Below are 14,769 nucleotides of genomic sequence, written 5' to 3'. Positions count from 1 at the left end.
CTCATGAATGTTACAGCGTATGTACAGAGCAAACCTGATTTTTATCCTCACAGTGGTGCTACCATATAGCGCTACTCTTCTGCTACTGGTGCGAAATTTGAATAGACACCATCTTTTAGATATAGAAATAAGCCCACCATATTTCGTTTATGTCGCACACCTCCTTCTTGGTGTTGCAATTTCTTCCCATAAATGTGTTACTGTTCTTATTTAAATTATTTTCTTCAGTCAGCTCTAATTTTTGCGAAAAGTATAGTTTATGAGGGATCATCTCTTGAAAACTAGAATTCCTATTAAACCTATTAACATTAGTTTTGATAAAGTATTAATCACATACATAAATATTATACATCAACATTCACATTACTACTCTGTTCACCCGCTTTGTCTGTTTATTATCTTTCAGGTGTATTCGGGAGTTAAGTGACTGCAAGGCTGATTTTATACTACGTTGTTGTTTTTCATAAATATTGTGAAACCTAATATTACCACTCCACTCCCTTGCTGCTTCGTCACAATGGGGATACATAAAAACAAAAGTAATAATTTTCATCTACAATTAAGGTAACACATAATGAAAAAAGTTAATAATAATTCTCTTGTATAAGCACTTTATTAACGTTTTACATTATTATTTACATCTTACAAAGAACACAAAGTGTTACAGTCTCCATGTGTCTATTGATATCTGTCACTGGTCTAATTTCATCTAGAAACTCGATCACATCTTGGTGATACATACATACACTCTGTTGACACGCTCCGCGTAAGTATATGGCGTTGTTGGCTTATTCTGTATACAAACAATCAGATTTCTCACAACCGGAATGCCAATATATATGTTTTTTACTTGCACCACTACCTAGTCGTCATTGATCTAATGCTTTCGTTCATGGTTGATTCACGCCTGTGTTTTAGTTCTTATTTTGAAGATGCCAGTGTTTAGAGAACTTTGATTCCAGTGTCAGTCAACCACGAAGTTTCATAAGACTCCTTCACAATAAATATCCTACATGGATTTCCTGGTTTTCAGAGCGATGTCCTCAAATTGTTCATAAGAGCCGTCTCGAAATTCGTCATGCCTTTCCCAGGGTCCGTCTTCCATCTCACCTGTATCTGTGTTTTTCAACCACTCACCATCCAGCTTAGCAACCTGTGGACCAGCCATCGAAACTCCAGTCAGTACAAAAGCGAAGCCAGGGTGTGCGTCATCGGTGTACCAGTAGTCATTGTTTTGATGGGTAAAGCCGCGTCTGTAAAGCCACTGTGCCTCATCCCTGATTCTCTGAGGGTTAATGTTAGAGCGTCTGTCATCACCATTCCGAGCCCATAAACCGTCCTTATGATCAGGTTTCCGGACAACATTCCCTGCGAGGCTCCTCCAATTATCAGACACAAGTCTCCGACCATCAGAGTTCAGTTCATTGTTGTGCCTTACGTTTCTGTCATTAGTTATCCAACTTTTAGTCTGAGAGCGTAAGTCGTCAAGTTCTTCGTTAACAGGCTTCCACAGCGTACTGTCTGTATTTCCATTTTTTCTGAGCCCCCATTCTCCGTCTCTGGTACCAGAATGCATTACTCTAGAACCTTTGTAAATGCTGTCCTTATGTCCAGGGGACACATTCTCATCTTGGTATCTCCAATCCGTGTCACTTCCTTTGTCATGATCGTCATCCCAACTGCGTTCCACCGCTATTCTTTTAATATTCCATTCATTAGCGATATCAGTGTCTTCAGGGTTGATACCCCAAATTTGTGTTCCCGCATTCTCACGCGTTGGATTCCATGGATTACTGCTGAAATCATCTTCGTCAATGATGAAGCGTTTGTGAGACACTGGAGCCTGTACACAAACAAGAAAAGGAAGATATAAGTTTGAAAACTTTAAAATTCCTGAAATCAGTTCAAGAAGTTTGCTTTCTGTAATACTTGTAGTAAACACAACGAACACACAGTACATTTGAAACGTAAGTGTGCACCTTGGATTCATTTACCTACAGACATATAGCTTCGACAAAGGTAATCATTCTAACACCTAATCTGTAGAGAACCATTTCACAAAAACGTACAAGATAGTGCTTTATGATGAGAAAAGTAAATTTCCATTTCACTCAGGCAGTGGATGTCCAATGAATACAACACAATGCACAGATAATGTCGTAATTTCTTTGCATTCTTGATAGATATTCAATCTTAAATTCCATCATTTGAAAGAAACTAACGTCTACAGAAATTTGAGAATGGTTAGACGTTTTACAGAGTCTGAGGGGTATAGTAGAATAGACTGTGTTCGATTAGTGCTATGTCTGCGTGTCGGTGGATACCGGTGCAGATGTCAGAGAACAAGCGAGAAACTGTGATGACGCAAAGCGAGAAGACTGCCTGCGGACGGGCCTCAAACCCACGCCGGGGTCAAGCTTTATGACAGACAAATGGTGGGCGCGACACAACAAGAGCAAGGCAATAGCTGTCTAGGTTACAACGAAGTGGGTCAAACTTTCGACACAACGTTGTCAAGAAATTAAGTATGAGCTACAATCCAAATCAAGACCAAACAGGAAAACCAATATCAAAGCGAAGCCGTCGGCGACTAGTCACTGGTACAGTGGAGATAGTGGCGAACGCTGTCGGACCAGCAAATGACTGACTGAGCGACCTTTCTTTTTTTTTTAATTTCACCCGGGGCAGGCTGACAGCAGCACAGGCGCCGCTCATCAGCCGAGAGACGATAACGTACATGAAAGGAAGACATTTAAAACAACATAAAGGACAAAATATGGCGGAACATAGATATAAAAAGAAGGAACATAATAAAAGAGAGCTTACAAAAGGGGGTGAAGGTAAAAATGGAGATAAAAATCTAAAAACCATATTACGCAAACAAAAACCACACTCTGGACGATTAAAAGAACACAAGGTGAAGTACAGCCAGAGCACAAAGTCAGACATACGATTAAAACCACGGCACTAGACATCACTGTAAATTGGCACCGATCACAACATGATGTAGCACACTGATGAGGAAGAACGAACTGGGAGGATCTGGCAGGGGTACAAATACGACGGAGAAAGAAAGAAAGGGGAGAAAGGGGGTGCTAGAGGGGGAAGAAGGGGCGACAGGGTGGAGACGAGGAGAAGGGGGTGGGGGGTGGGGAGAGAACGACAGGAGAGAGCTGAGGAGGGAGTTCAGAGATTCTGGGCTTGGGAGGGGGGGGGGGGACGATTAAAAGTCGCTCTGGGGAACGATGGGAGGATAAAGGTGGAGCCCAAGGGAATGGAGAGTGGAGCCACTTTTTCCCCCTTTGTTGTGATTTCATTCCCCTGCCCCATATGGGTTGGCAGTGGCATAATCCTCCACTATTCAGCCAAGTGACATGACAGCTAATGAAACAAGAAAATTATACATACAAAGGTGGTAAAAAGGGGGACATGAAAACAGAATAAGGGGAGACAATAGAGGGGAAAATATGCACTGACAATGAGACGTTCATTGGGGGAACAATTAAAAAAGTCTACACAAAGTTTAAAAATACAATTGGCAATTCGTAGAACACAAAAAAGACACCAAAGTCACACACACATGTTAAAAGTTGGCCACAGTATTAAAACACTCCACAACAAAGACATCTTAAAACCACTTTCAGAGATGAAGCACACATGACAAAGAATAAAACCTGCCTGGAGGGACCTGCCAAGGGAGAGCCCTAAGGGGATGCAAAAAGAGTGGAGGGCACAGTGCAGTGGGGGTGGGATGAAAGGAATAGGGAGGTCAGGGGGTGAACCAAGAGACAGGTGGGGCAAGAGGTGAAGAGGGGTGGTAAGGCAGGAGGGAGTGCAGCGTCACTGAAGGGGAGCACAGGAGAGAGAGGGGAAAGCCACTCAGGGGAAGGGAGGGAGGGAGCCCTGAAGAGGAGGCAGGAGGAAGTTTGGATTAGAGTTTCTAGGAGGGGTACTGCCAAGGGGGAGGTTACCATGAGAAAAAGATTGAATAATCAACGAAAGGATCATGTTCTACAAGTCGGGGAATGGAATGTCAGAAGCTTGAACGTGGTACGGAAACTAGAAAATCTGAAAAGGGAAATGGAAAGGCTCAATCTAGATATAGTAGGGGTCAGTGAAGTGAAGTGGAAGGAAGACAAGGATTTCTGGTCAGATGATTATCGGGTAATATCAACAGCAGCAGAAAATGGTATAACAGGAGTAGGATTCGTTATGAATAGGAAGGTAGGGCAGAGGGTGTGTTACTGTGAACAGTACAGTGATCGGGTTGTTCTAATCAGAATTGACAGCAGACCAACACCGACAACGATAGTTCAGGTATACATGCCGACGTCGCAAGCTGAAGATGACCAGATAGAGAAAGTGTATGAGGATATTGAAAGGGTAATGCAGTATGTAAAGGGGGACGAAAATCTAATATTCATGGGCGACTGGAATGTAGTTGTAGGGGAAGGAGTAGAAGAAAAGGTTACAGGAGACTATGGGCTTGGGACAAGGAATGAAAGAGGAGAAAGACTAATTGAGTTCTGTAACAAGTTTCAGCTAGTAATAGCGAATACCCTGTTCAAGAATCACAAGAGGAGGAGGTATACTTGAAAAAGGCTGGGAGATACGGGAAGATTTCAATTAGATTACATCATGGTCAGACAGAGATTCCGAAATCAGATACTGGATTGTAAGGCGTACCGAAGAGCAGATATAGACTCAGATCACAATATAGTAGTGATGAAGAGTAGGCTGAAGTTCAAGACATTAGTCAGGAAGAATCAATACGCAAAGAAGTGGGATATGGAAGTTCTAAGGAATGACGAGATACGTTTGAAGTTCTCTAACGCTACAGATACAACAATAAGGTATAGCGCAGTAGGCAGCACAGTTGAAGAGGAATGGACATCTCTAAAAAGGGTCATCACAGAAGTTGGGAAGGAAAACATAGGTACAAAGAAGGTAGCTGCGAAGAAACCATAGGTAACAGAAGAAATACTTCAGTTGATTGATGAAAGGAGAAAGTACAAACATGTTCCGGGAAAATCAGGAATACAGAAATACAAGTCGCTGAGGTATGAAATAAATAGGAAGTGCAGGGAAGCTAAGACGAAATGGCTGCAGGAAAAATGTGAAGACATCGAAAAAGATATTATTGTCGAAAGGACAGACTCAGCATACAGGAAAGTCAAAACAACCTTTGGTGACGTTAAACGCAACGGTGGTAACATTAAGAGTGCAACGGGAATTCCACTGTCAAATGCAGAGGAGAGAGCAGATAGGTGGAAAGAATACATTGAAAGCCTCTATGAGGGTGAAGATTTGTCTGATGTGATAGAAGAAGAAACAGGAGTAGATTTAGAAGAGATAGGGGATCCAGTATTAGAATCCGAATTTAAAAGAGCTTTGGAGGACTTACAGTCAAATAAGGCAGAAGTGATAGATAACATTCCACCAGAATTTCTAAAATCATTAGGGGAAGTGGCAACAAAACGACTATTCACATTGGTGTGTAGAATATATGAGTCTGGCGACATACCATCTGACTTTCGGAAAAGCATCATCCACACATTTCCGAAGACCGTAAGAACTGACAAGTGCGAGAATTATAGCACAATCAGCTTAACAGCTCATGCATCGAAGCTGCTTGCAAGAATAATATACAGAAGAATGGAAAAGAAAATTGAGAATGCGCTAGGTGACGATCAGTTTGGCTTTAGGAAAAGTAATGGCACGAGAGAGGCAATTCTGACGTTACGGCTAATAATGGAAGCAAGGCTAAAGAAAAATCAAGACACGTTCATAGGATTTGTCAACCTGGAAAAAGCGTTCGACAATATAAAAAGGTGCAAGCTGTTCGAGATTCTGAAAAACGTAGGGGTAAGCTATAGGGAGAGACGGTCATATACAATATGTACAACAACCAAGAGGGAATAATAAGAGTGGACGATCAAGAACGAAGCTCTCGTATTAAGAAGGGAGTAAGACAAGGCTGTAGCCTTTCGCCCATACTCTTCAATCTGTACATCAAGGAAGCAATGATGGAAATAAAAGAAAGGTTCAGGAGTGCAATTAAAATACAAGGTGGAAGGATATCAATGATACGATTCGCTGATGACATTACTATCCTGAGTGAAAATGAAGAAGAATTAAATGATCTGCTGAACGGAATGAACAGTCTAATGAGTACACAGTATGGTTTGAGAGTAAATCGGAGGAAGACGAAGGTAATGAGAAGTAGTAGAAATGAGAACAGCGAGAAACTTAACATCAGGATTGATGGTCACGATGTCAATGAAGTTAAGGAATTCTGCTACATAGGCAGTAAAATAACCAATGACGGACGGAGCAAGGACATCAAAAGCAGACTCGCTATGGCAAAAAAGGCATTTCTGGCCAAGAGAAGTCTACTAATATCAAATACCGGCCTTAATTTGAGGAAGAAATTTCTGAGGATGTACGTCTGGAGTACAGCATTGTATGGTAGTGAAACATGGACTGTGGGAAAACCGGAACAGAAGAGAATTGAAGCATTTGAGATGTGGTGCTATAGACGAATGTTGGAAATTAGGTGGACTGATAAGGTAAGGAATGAGGAGGTTCTACGCAGAATCGGAGAGGAAAGGAATATGTGGAAAACACTGATAAGGAGAACGGACAGGATGATAGGACATCTCCTAAGACATGAGGGAATGACTTCCGTGGTGCTAGAGGGAACTGTAGAGAGCAGAAACTGTAGAGGAAGACAGAGATTGTAATACGTCAAGCAAATAATTGAGGACGTAGGTTGCAAGTGCTACTGTGGGATGAAGAGGTTAGCACAGGAAAGGAATTCGTGGCGGGCCGCATCAAACCAGTCAGTAGACTGATGACCAAACAAAAAAAGAAAAGGGTTACACATCAGGGCGAAGTTCATCATCCAGGAAGGGTAGCTGCTGGAAGTTGTGTTGGGAAAGGAGGTGGAGGGTGTGGAGATTGAGAGAGGGTGTGACACAATGGTAAGGGCGTAGCAACAGGCTGGGGATGGAGAGGAAGGGGGACACGATGGGGTGGGGGCGAACCGAGTTGGTGGGCAATATACAGGGTGTGGATGTGTTCAAGGAAAAGGAGAAGATGGGGGAAGGGGATGAGGTCGTAGAAGATGCATGTGGGGGCGGAATAAGGACACGGAAGGCAAGGCGGAGTGCATTGCACTCGAGGATTTGGAGGGCGTTATAGAACCTGGGAGAGGCTGAAATCCAAGCAATGTTGACATAACAAAGGATGGGGCGGATCAAGGATTTGTAGGTGTGAAGGATGGTGGAAGGATGCAGTCCCCATGTCTGGCTGGACAGGAGTTTCAGGAGGCGGATTCCATTGTGGGCTTTGTGTTGGATTGTAATGAGATGGGGAGTCCATGTGAGGTGGCAGTTGAGGTTGAGGCCAAGGTATTTGACTGTAAGAGTGAGGTGCATAAGACAGCCATAAACCGTTAGGTAGAAATCTTGAAGATAGAAGGAGCGGGTGGTGCGGCCTATGATGATCGCCTGGGTCTTGGAGGCGTGGATATGAAGGAACCACTGGTTGCACCAAGTCGTGAACTGGTCCAGGTGGGTTTGGAGGGTACGTTGGGACCGCTAAAGGGTAGGATAAAGGGCTAGGAAGGCGGTGACATCGGCAAATTCGAGGCGATGAACAGGCAGGGGAGGTTTGAGCATATCAGCAGTGTACAGGAGATAGAGGAGAGGGGAAAGGACGGAGCCTTGGGGCACGCCGGCGGAGTCATAGAAGGTACGGGTGTTGGAGTTGGGGATAGTGACGTAGGAGGGACGACGGGAGAAAAGAAGGAAGCGAGACGGACGAAATTGATAGGGATGCTAGACACGGTCATAGGCGTTCTGGAGTTCACGGGAAACTTAAGATAGCGGAGCGACGGGAGTTAAGTTGGAGGGAAAGAAGATTGGTAAGGTTAAGGAGCTGGTCGTCGGCTGAGAAGGAAGGCCGGAAGCCACAATGGATAAGGGGCTAATGTGCTGCGATATTTATGCCAGCTGAGAGGGACACTATTGGTCATGTATTCACGCGTCGGGACGGTTGCGTGTGCAACGCTACGGCGATACTGTCCTCTGTCGGCCATCGAGATCCATTTGTCCCGGCGGGCATTCAACTTCCGCGCTACCCGATACAGGAATTAGATACGTTGCTCATTCTACGAACGCACATAGACGAGACTGATGTTTAAAAGGATCAAAACAAACTACTAAGCAAGAACTGACACGCTTACATTTACTATCCGTTACGCATATCCTACATGGAAAGAGTAAGGATGAGCTTTAAATCACAGAGTACGAAAGCATATTCGTTTAAAAATCGATGCAATAATCATCTTAAACATCTAGCTGTATACATATTAAATTCTGCAAAATAAATTCTAGTTACCCCTTAGAAAACCTGTACGCTGTTCATTTACACTAATCATGCTACTCAAAATGAAAAGTTGCTAATTACATATACTCACATCATCATTTGTGTTACGTATAATAATAATTTTTAAAATGGTGTAGAAAGAGTTGTCTAACAATGCATTGTTCCCTCTTCTCTTAAACTGGATTTTATTAGTAACTAATATTATTATTGTTGCTGGGAAGTCAATGCAAATCTTTGTTCCTGAATAATGGCGATATGCTGGGACTACAGAATGCCCTTTAAAATTCGTATGTCGATTGTTCTTACTCTTAACATGAATGCTGTTGAATATACAGCTGGTAGGTGGAATGGATATTCGTATTTCACGTCTTCAGATGTAACACGAGTATGTTTATTTGTATTTGATTTTGTGTGATCAGTGAGTAGTAGTTTTTGATCATAGTCACCCGAACTTGGCGTGTGTGGTCCAGAAATGATCGAACAGGGGACTGTAGCAGGCGTAATAAATATGCTGCCAAGCCTGCACAGGTTTCGCTAGTCGTGCTGTTTTGGATCTTAACAGAGGAGGTTCGACAGAACGAGTGACAGCACAAGTTTCTGTTTCACATCCCGTAGGATTATGTTACAAAACCTTATGAGGGCAGAAACAAGGGGAAATCATACTTCGTGTGAGCACAGTGCTTTTCTCCTCACTTGTGGTTCCCACAGAGATTCTTCCCTGTTTTCTTGAACAAGTTTTAATAGGTGTTGCCAAATCTCTATGTGCTTAATTTTAACCTAGGCCCTGTGTCTATCTGAATAATGAACATAAATTGTTATTGACATGAACAAACGCCGTGTAGATGTCTTCATCTTACCACGCTTCTAAAAGAACTTGCTTTCATATCCATACTGTACGAGCACCAAATGTCTTGTTGACGTCAATATCACGGTATATGATTGTTTATGGCTTATGTGAGATCACCAGTGACTTTAATTAAAGCAGAGTTCGTGCTATGATGTCCAAGAAATTTGATTTGATATTTATTGCATAGTTTGAAAGAGTGGAAACAGCCGTCAGTTGTTCCGGGAAAACATATTCCAAGACTTCAAATTCAGTGAGGACTTGCATTTGTGGTTTTTTCCTTGCTGATGCATAGGACTGTTCTCCATTTTGTTCAGTGGAATGTATCCCGCCCACAAAGAAAAAATCTGACTTGTGCGGTAAGTCTTGTGTTATGCTTTCTGCAACATTCTGGAACATTCGCTTGTAAGACTGCTTCGCTTTCCTCTGTATCAGTTACATGTTTTCGTCGTAGAATGTCTACGTTAGACTTGTAGGCGGGCGGATGATAGTTTATTGCAACATGGTGATCGACTAGGACCAGGGCTCATACCGTTTCTCACATCTGAATGAACGCCTCTGGTTTTGGTTTTAAGAAGACATTGCTGTACCCTGTAGTCTTCGTGGGGTGCAGGAGTTAGTTTTGACTTAAAATGTCTGTCAGCAGTATCCCCGTTGTTCATAATTTCTCATAATTCTGTTTTTATTCCTAAAGTCAGATACTTTCTCACTTGGACTGTACATAGAGAAATGACAGACAGTATCGGACAGCGTATTGTATTGGACAAGAGCTGTTTCTAAACTCATGCGCCAGCGGGAAAACTTAAGAGCACCACTCGGATTTAACACTGAAGGAACGGCACTCATACGATTTCAGGTAAAAAAAAGTATGTTTCAAAAGTGGCAATAAGTTATCTGTCCTAGTGTGTTTTTCGGTGCTGTATTTTGATTTCAAATAAGTAATATTAAATTTTTATTCTGTCTTTATATAAAACTAATACTTATATTTTAGGCTGTGACACTTCCCGCCTCAAGTAATAACAAAGGGAATTGCTCTTTGTACAACAGTGCACAATACTAACGTTCCAAAACACCGCGCGGTATGCAATTTTTCAGGGGCTCATATCTCTGGGTCTACTGATTACATTATATTATTTTCAGTTTTCGTTCCATAGGCCATATGAGACGATTCTCGTGGGTTGTGGAACATGTCAGAAAGTATAACATAAAAAACATAGAACGTCTGAACAAATACTCACTTCCCTGATCATCTGTCAAGCGATTGTGAATACACGTACGTGAATACGTTACACTAAACTGAAACTGCTAAAAGGTACAGAATTAATACGCAGTCAGAATGAAACATAGTCATGGATTTTTTTAAATGTATCATACACAAAATAACTAACCTTGACTACTGTGACCAAGTGCTGTCAAGACTGAAATCTAACAGACATTTTTTACTTAAGCTGATCTAATAGTCCTTGTTAAGATGTTCATCAACAGAGTAGAAGGAATTGCGAACCAAAATATTTTTCAAAATCTGTTTAAAACTGCGCTTTATCTGAAACCAAGTTGCTGGTTGCTGGCAACGTATTGAAAATATATGTTCTTGAATATTGGAGCCGTTTTTGGACCAAGGTAAGTGATTTTAGGTCTTTATGCCCAAACAAAACAGAACAAGTATGTATGGAAAGGTATTTAAAAAGTCGAAGAACGTGTATTTTTATGGCACCGACTTTTATAATGCTGTTAAGTACCCTTTCTCACGCATCATATCATTGAAGAATATTCCAATACATCGTTCAGAAAATATTATAATTTCGAAAAAAATACGTTTCCAATACTAACTGACATTCCCTGTACTTGTCGTTAAAGGCAGTGATATTATGAGCAGCCTCATGGAACTGAGAATATATGATATGATGGTACGAAAGTAAGCTAAGTATGCCAGATTCGATCGAATATGTCTGACAGTATTCGCAATTGTAAGTAGTGGTTTGCTTAAATATTTCAGTATTTCTTTTTTATGGACCTATGAAGTTGTACACTGAATAATTTTGAAGCTATTTGCTTCTCGTAAATACATGCCTTCGTGTTTTTATTCAAAAGCTGGTAGAAACATTTTTCACATTCTCAACCACATATAGCAAGTCCTTAAAAACTTTTGATAACGCTGAATTGGTCACATACCACATCTCAACTTTCAAGAAAACTTCATTTTTAGGTCTTTCTAAATCTGTCATTGGTCTCCTATCAATAACGATATTTGTACCACTCCAAGTAAAGTAAATTACTGTATCGCCTAGGAATGTTATTATGGAAAGGACATTAATACGCACTGGAAAAGGCAACGAAAAGGCGCTGACATTACTTCCATATCAGAAGATTTGTTTTTAAACACATGAGTTGTCTCTATTGACATAGTTTTCTGTAAAAAGAATACGATAAACATTTCGCAGCGTATCCTGACTGACTACATTATAAGAATAAGTGGTTGATACTTACTGTCACATTCGACAATTCACAGAAAATATAATACTAGCACTAATACTGTTTAATTCACAGCCTCATTAAGTAAGAATATTCTCTAAGTTTATATAAACAGTAATCTAAATTTTGATTAAAATTATTCAGAATGCACAGTTGTGTTATTTTAGTAAATACTTCACTTTAATCAACCATTTCTTTTTTGTTTTGCTGTTCCTAAACTATGTACAAGAATGTTTGGGTATCACGCGAGATTTTAAAGTGTTATTGAACTATCTCGGATCTTTTGGAGACAAATACACTATGTGATCAAAACTATCCACTCAGATAGCTGAAAATGACTTACAAGTTCGTGGCGCCCTCCATCTGTAATACTGATGTTCAGTATGGTTTTGGCCCACCCTTAGCCTTGATGACAGCTTCCACTATCGCAGGCACATGTTCAATCAGGAGATGGAAGGTTTCTTGGGGAATGTCAGCCCATTCTTCACGGAGTGCTGCACTGAGGAGAGGTATTGATGTCCATTGGTGAGGCGTGGCACGAAGTAGGCATTCCAAAACATCGCAAAGGTATTCTGTAGGACCCAGGTCAGGACTCTGTGCAGGCCGGTCCATTACAGAGATGTTATTGTCGTGTAACCACTCCGCCACAGGCTGTGCGTTATGAACAGGTGCTCGATCGTGTTAAACGATGCGATTGCTATGCCTGAATTGCTCTTCAACTGTGAGAAGCAAGAAGATGCTTAAAACGTCAATGTAAGCCTGTGTTGTGCAAAACAACAGGGGGTGTAAGCCCCCTCCATGAAAACCACGACTACACCATAACACCACCGCCTCCGAATTCTACTGTTGGCACTTCACATGCTTACAGATTACGTCCACCAGGCATTCGCCATATCCACACCCTGCCATCGGATTGCCACATTGTGTACCGTGATTCGTCATTCCACACAACGTTTTTCCACTGTTCAGTCATCCAATGTTTACACTCCTTACACCAAGCGAGGCGTTGTTTGACATTTACCGGCGTGATGTGTGGCTTATGAAATCCAAGTTTTCTTTTCCCTCCTAATTGTCATAGTACTTGCAGTGGATTATGATGCAGTTTGGAATTCCTGTGTGATGGTCTGGACAGATGTCTGCGTATTACACATTACGACCCTCTTCAACTGTCGGCGGTCTGTTTAAGTCAACAGACGAGGTCGGCCTGCAGGCTTTTGTGCTGTACGTGTCCCTCCACGTTTCGACTTCATTATCACATAGGAAATAGTAGACCTACGGATGATTAGGAGTGTGGAATTCTCGCGTACAGGCGTATGAAACAAGTGACACCCAATTACCTGACCACGTTCGAAGTTCGTGATTTCCGCGGAGAGCCCCATTCTGCTCTTTCACGATGTCTAATGACTACTGAGGTCGCTGATATGGAGTACCTGGCAATAGGTGGCAGCACAATGCACCTAATATGAAAAATGTACGTTTTTGGGAGTGTCCGGAAACTTTTGATCACATAGTGTATGTAGTCCTACAGAGCAGAAAACTGTCATATTTGATTCTGAAATTTTATTTCCTAGGCTCCGTGTCTTCTCCAACCACAACTGGAGGACATGAACAACGATGACTCGAACACTGCAGGTACACGAAAACCACACTTTTTGTGTTCGGCCAACCGCCTCTCTTATGAACGAACGTTTAATATTTTCTCTAGTGTGGCTTTTCTTGTTTCAAAGTCGTTCTTTTTTTTTTTAATCTGTAGACACTCGTTTCATTAAATTTGTCTATAGAGTACATGTAATTAGCTATCCTCAAACAAGAAAATACACAAGAATCCTCTAAGAATTTAACTCGTTTCTCGCTGGATTTCTTAGCTAGCGATACTGTTAACACAAAGGCAAATTTGAACACTTATGGAAAATGGGATTTTTCACCTACTGGAGTTAGCGAGGCAAAGAAACAAGCAAGCAGAATCTGTTATGAGTGTATTGTGTATAAGAGTGCACACTTTAAGGGAAACTTTAGAGCTAGCTTAAGACAAGACGAGAGTAAGAGGTACACCTCTGAGAGTGCTCTTACATTTGTAGACCGACAGTTTTCTTACGGTCACAGACAGTGAGTGAAACAAGGTTAACATCCTCACCTGGTTGGCAGTAGTGATGGTAACAGCGCTCAGCACGTACAGAGCCACGGACGTCTTCATAGTGTGACATCTGGCAGATAACAGCGCACCGGGTCTACAAGGAGGAACACAGCAGCAAACACCAGTCAGTGTACTGTAGACGGCTGGCTAATTAGGAAACATAAATGTCACTACAAAAAGAATGTTGTCCACAGAAACACAGTTGCAGCGTTAACAATTTTAGAAAAAAACTGAAGTAGGTTTGTTCTAATATCAATGGAGACAGTTCCGGTAACAATGGGAGAGCAGAGAATGGAATTCTTCCTCGGTTTTCTGCTGCCGCAACAGCTTGCTTCGAAACTCCGTTGGTCTGTTACGCATGTACAGATGGCAGTTAGACAGTCAAAAAGCTGGAATGAGATTTTCACTCTGCAGTGGAGTGTGCGCTGATATGAAACTTTGGAAGGTAGGAGACAAGGTACTGGCAGAATTGAAGCTGTGAGGACGGGTCGTGAGTCGTGCTTGGGTAGCTCAGAGCACTTGCCCGCGAAAGGCAAAGGTCCCGCGATAGAGTCTCGGTCCGGCACACAGTTTTAATCTGCCAGGAAATTTCAGGCAACAACCTGGTCGCATATTCTATAAAAAAATGTCTATTCTTAACAGTCTGGCCTTTTTAGTCAGAAGGAACGAATTCCGGCACCGTTTCTTAACAGAGATCATTCGCGATTATGTGTTTTGAATTTTCCATATCAGTAAATCAGTAATGGGCGACAGTAGAATAGAGGGAGTGGGTACAGGAGAAGTAGGATTAGTAGTTTTGTAGCCTGATAACCTGTCAAAGCTGCCTGAAAAAAGAAATAGGTCTTACAACTTCGAAAACTCATAACGAGTTTCATTCGTATTAACCGGCCGCAACAGTTATTTCTTGTTATATTTCTTGTTATATCTA

General features: G+C 41.8%; 1 protein-coding gene across 1 annotated transcript; it reads right to left on the bottom strand.

The window, feature by feature from the left end:
* Positions 1-599: 599 nt before the first annotated feature.
* Positions 600-13,929, bottom strand: LOC126323049 (uncharacterized). The gene is made up of 2 exons (XM_049994603.1): positions 13,842-13,929; positions 600-1,843 (listed from the first exon to the last, which is right to left on the bottom strand). Exons 1-2 carry the CDS (start codon positions 13,899-13,901, stop codon positions 1,010-1,012), a joined length of 894 nt encoding a protein of 297 aa, XP_049850560.1. The 5' UTR covers positions 13,902-13,929; the 3' UTR covers positions 600-1,009.
* Between the last annotated feature and the right edge of the window lie 840 nt (positions 13,930-14,769).

The sequence above is a fragment of the Schistocerca gregaria genome, chromosome 2 (genome assembly GCF_023897955.1).
Source record: "Schistocerca gregaria isolate iqSchGreg1 chromosome 2, iqSchGreg1.2, whole genome shotgun sequence".
Lineage (NCBI taxonomy): Eukaryota > Metazoa > Arthropoda > Insecta > Orthoptera > Acrididae > Schistocerca > Schistocerca gregaria.
This window is presented reverse-complemented; position numbering and strand designations above follow the sequence as displayed.

Coding starts and splice junctions, on each gene's coding strand:
- LOC126323049 (XM_049994603.1), bottom strand. CDS start 13,901: ATGAAGACGTCCGTGGCTCTGTACGTGCTGAGCGCTGTTACCATCACT. Junction 1,844..13,841: donor CCATCACTACTGCCAACCAG/GTGAGGATGTTA, acceptor GTTTGTGTACAG/GCTCCAGTGTCTCACAAACG.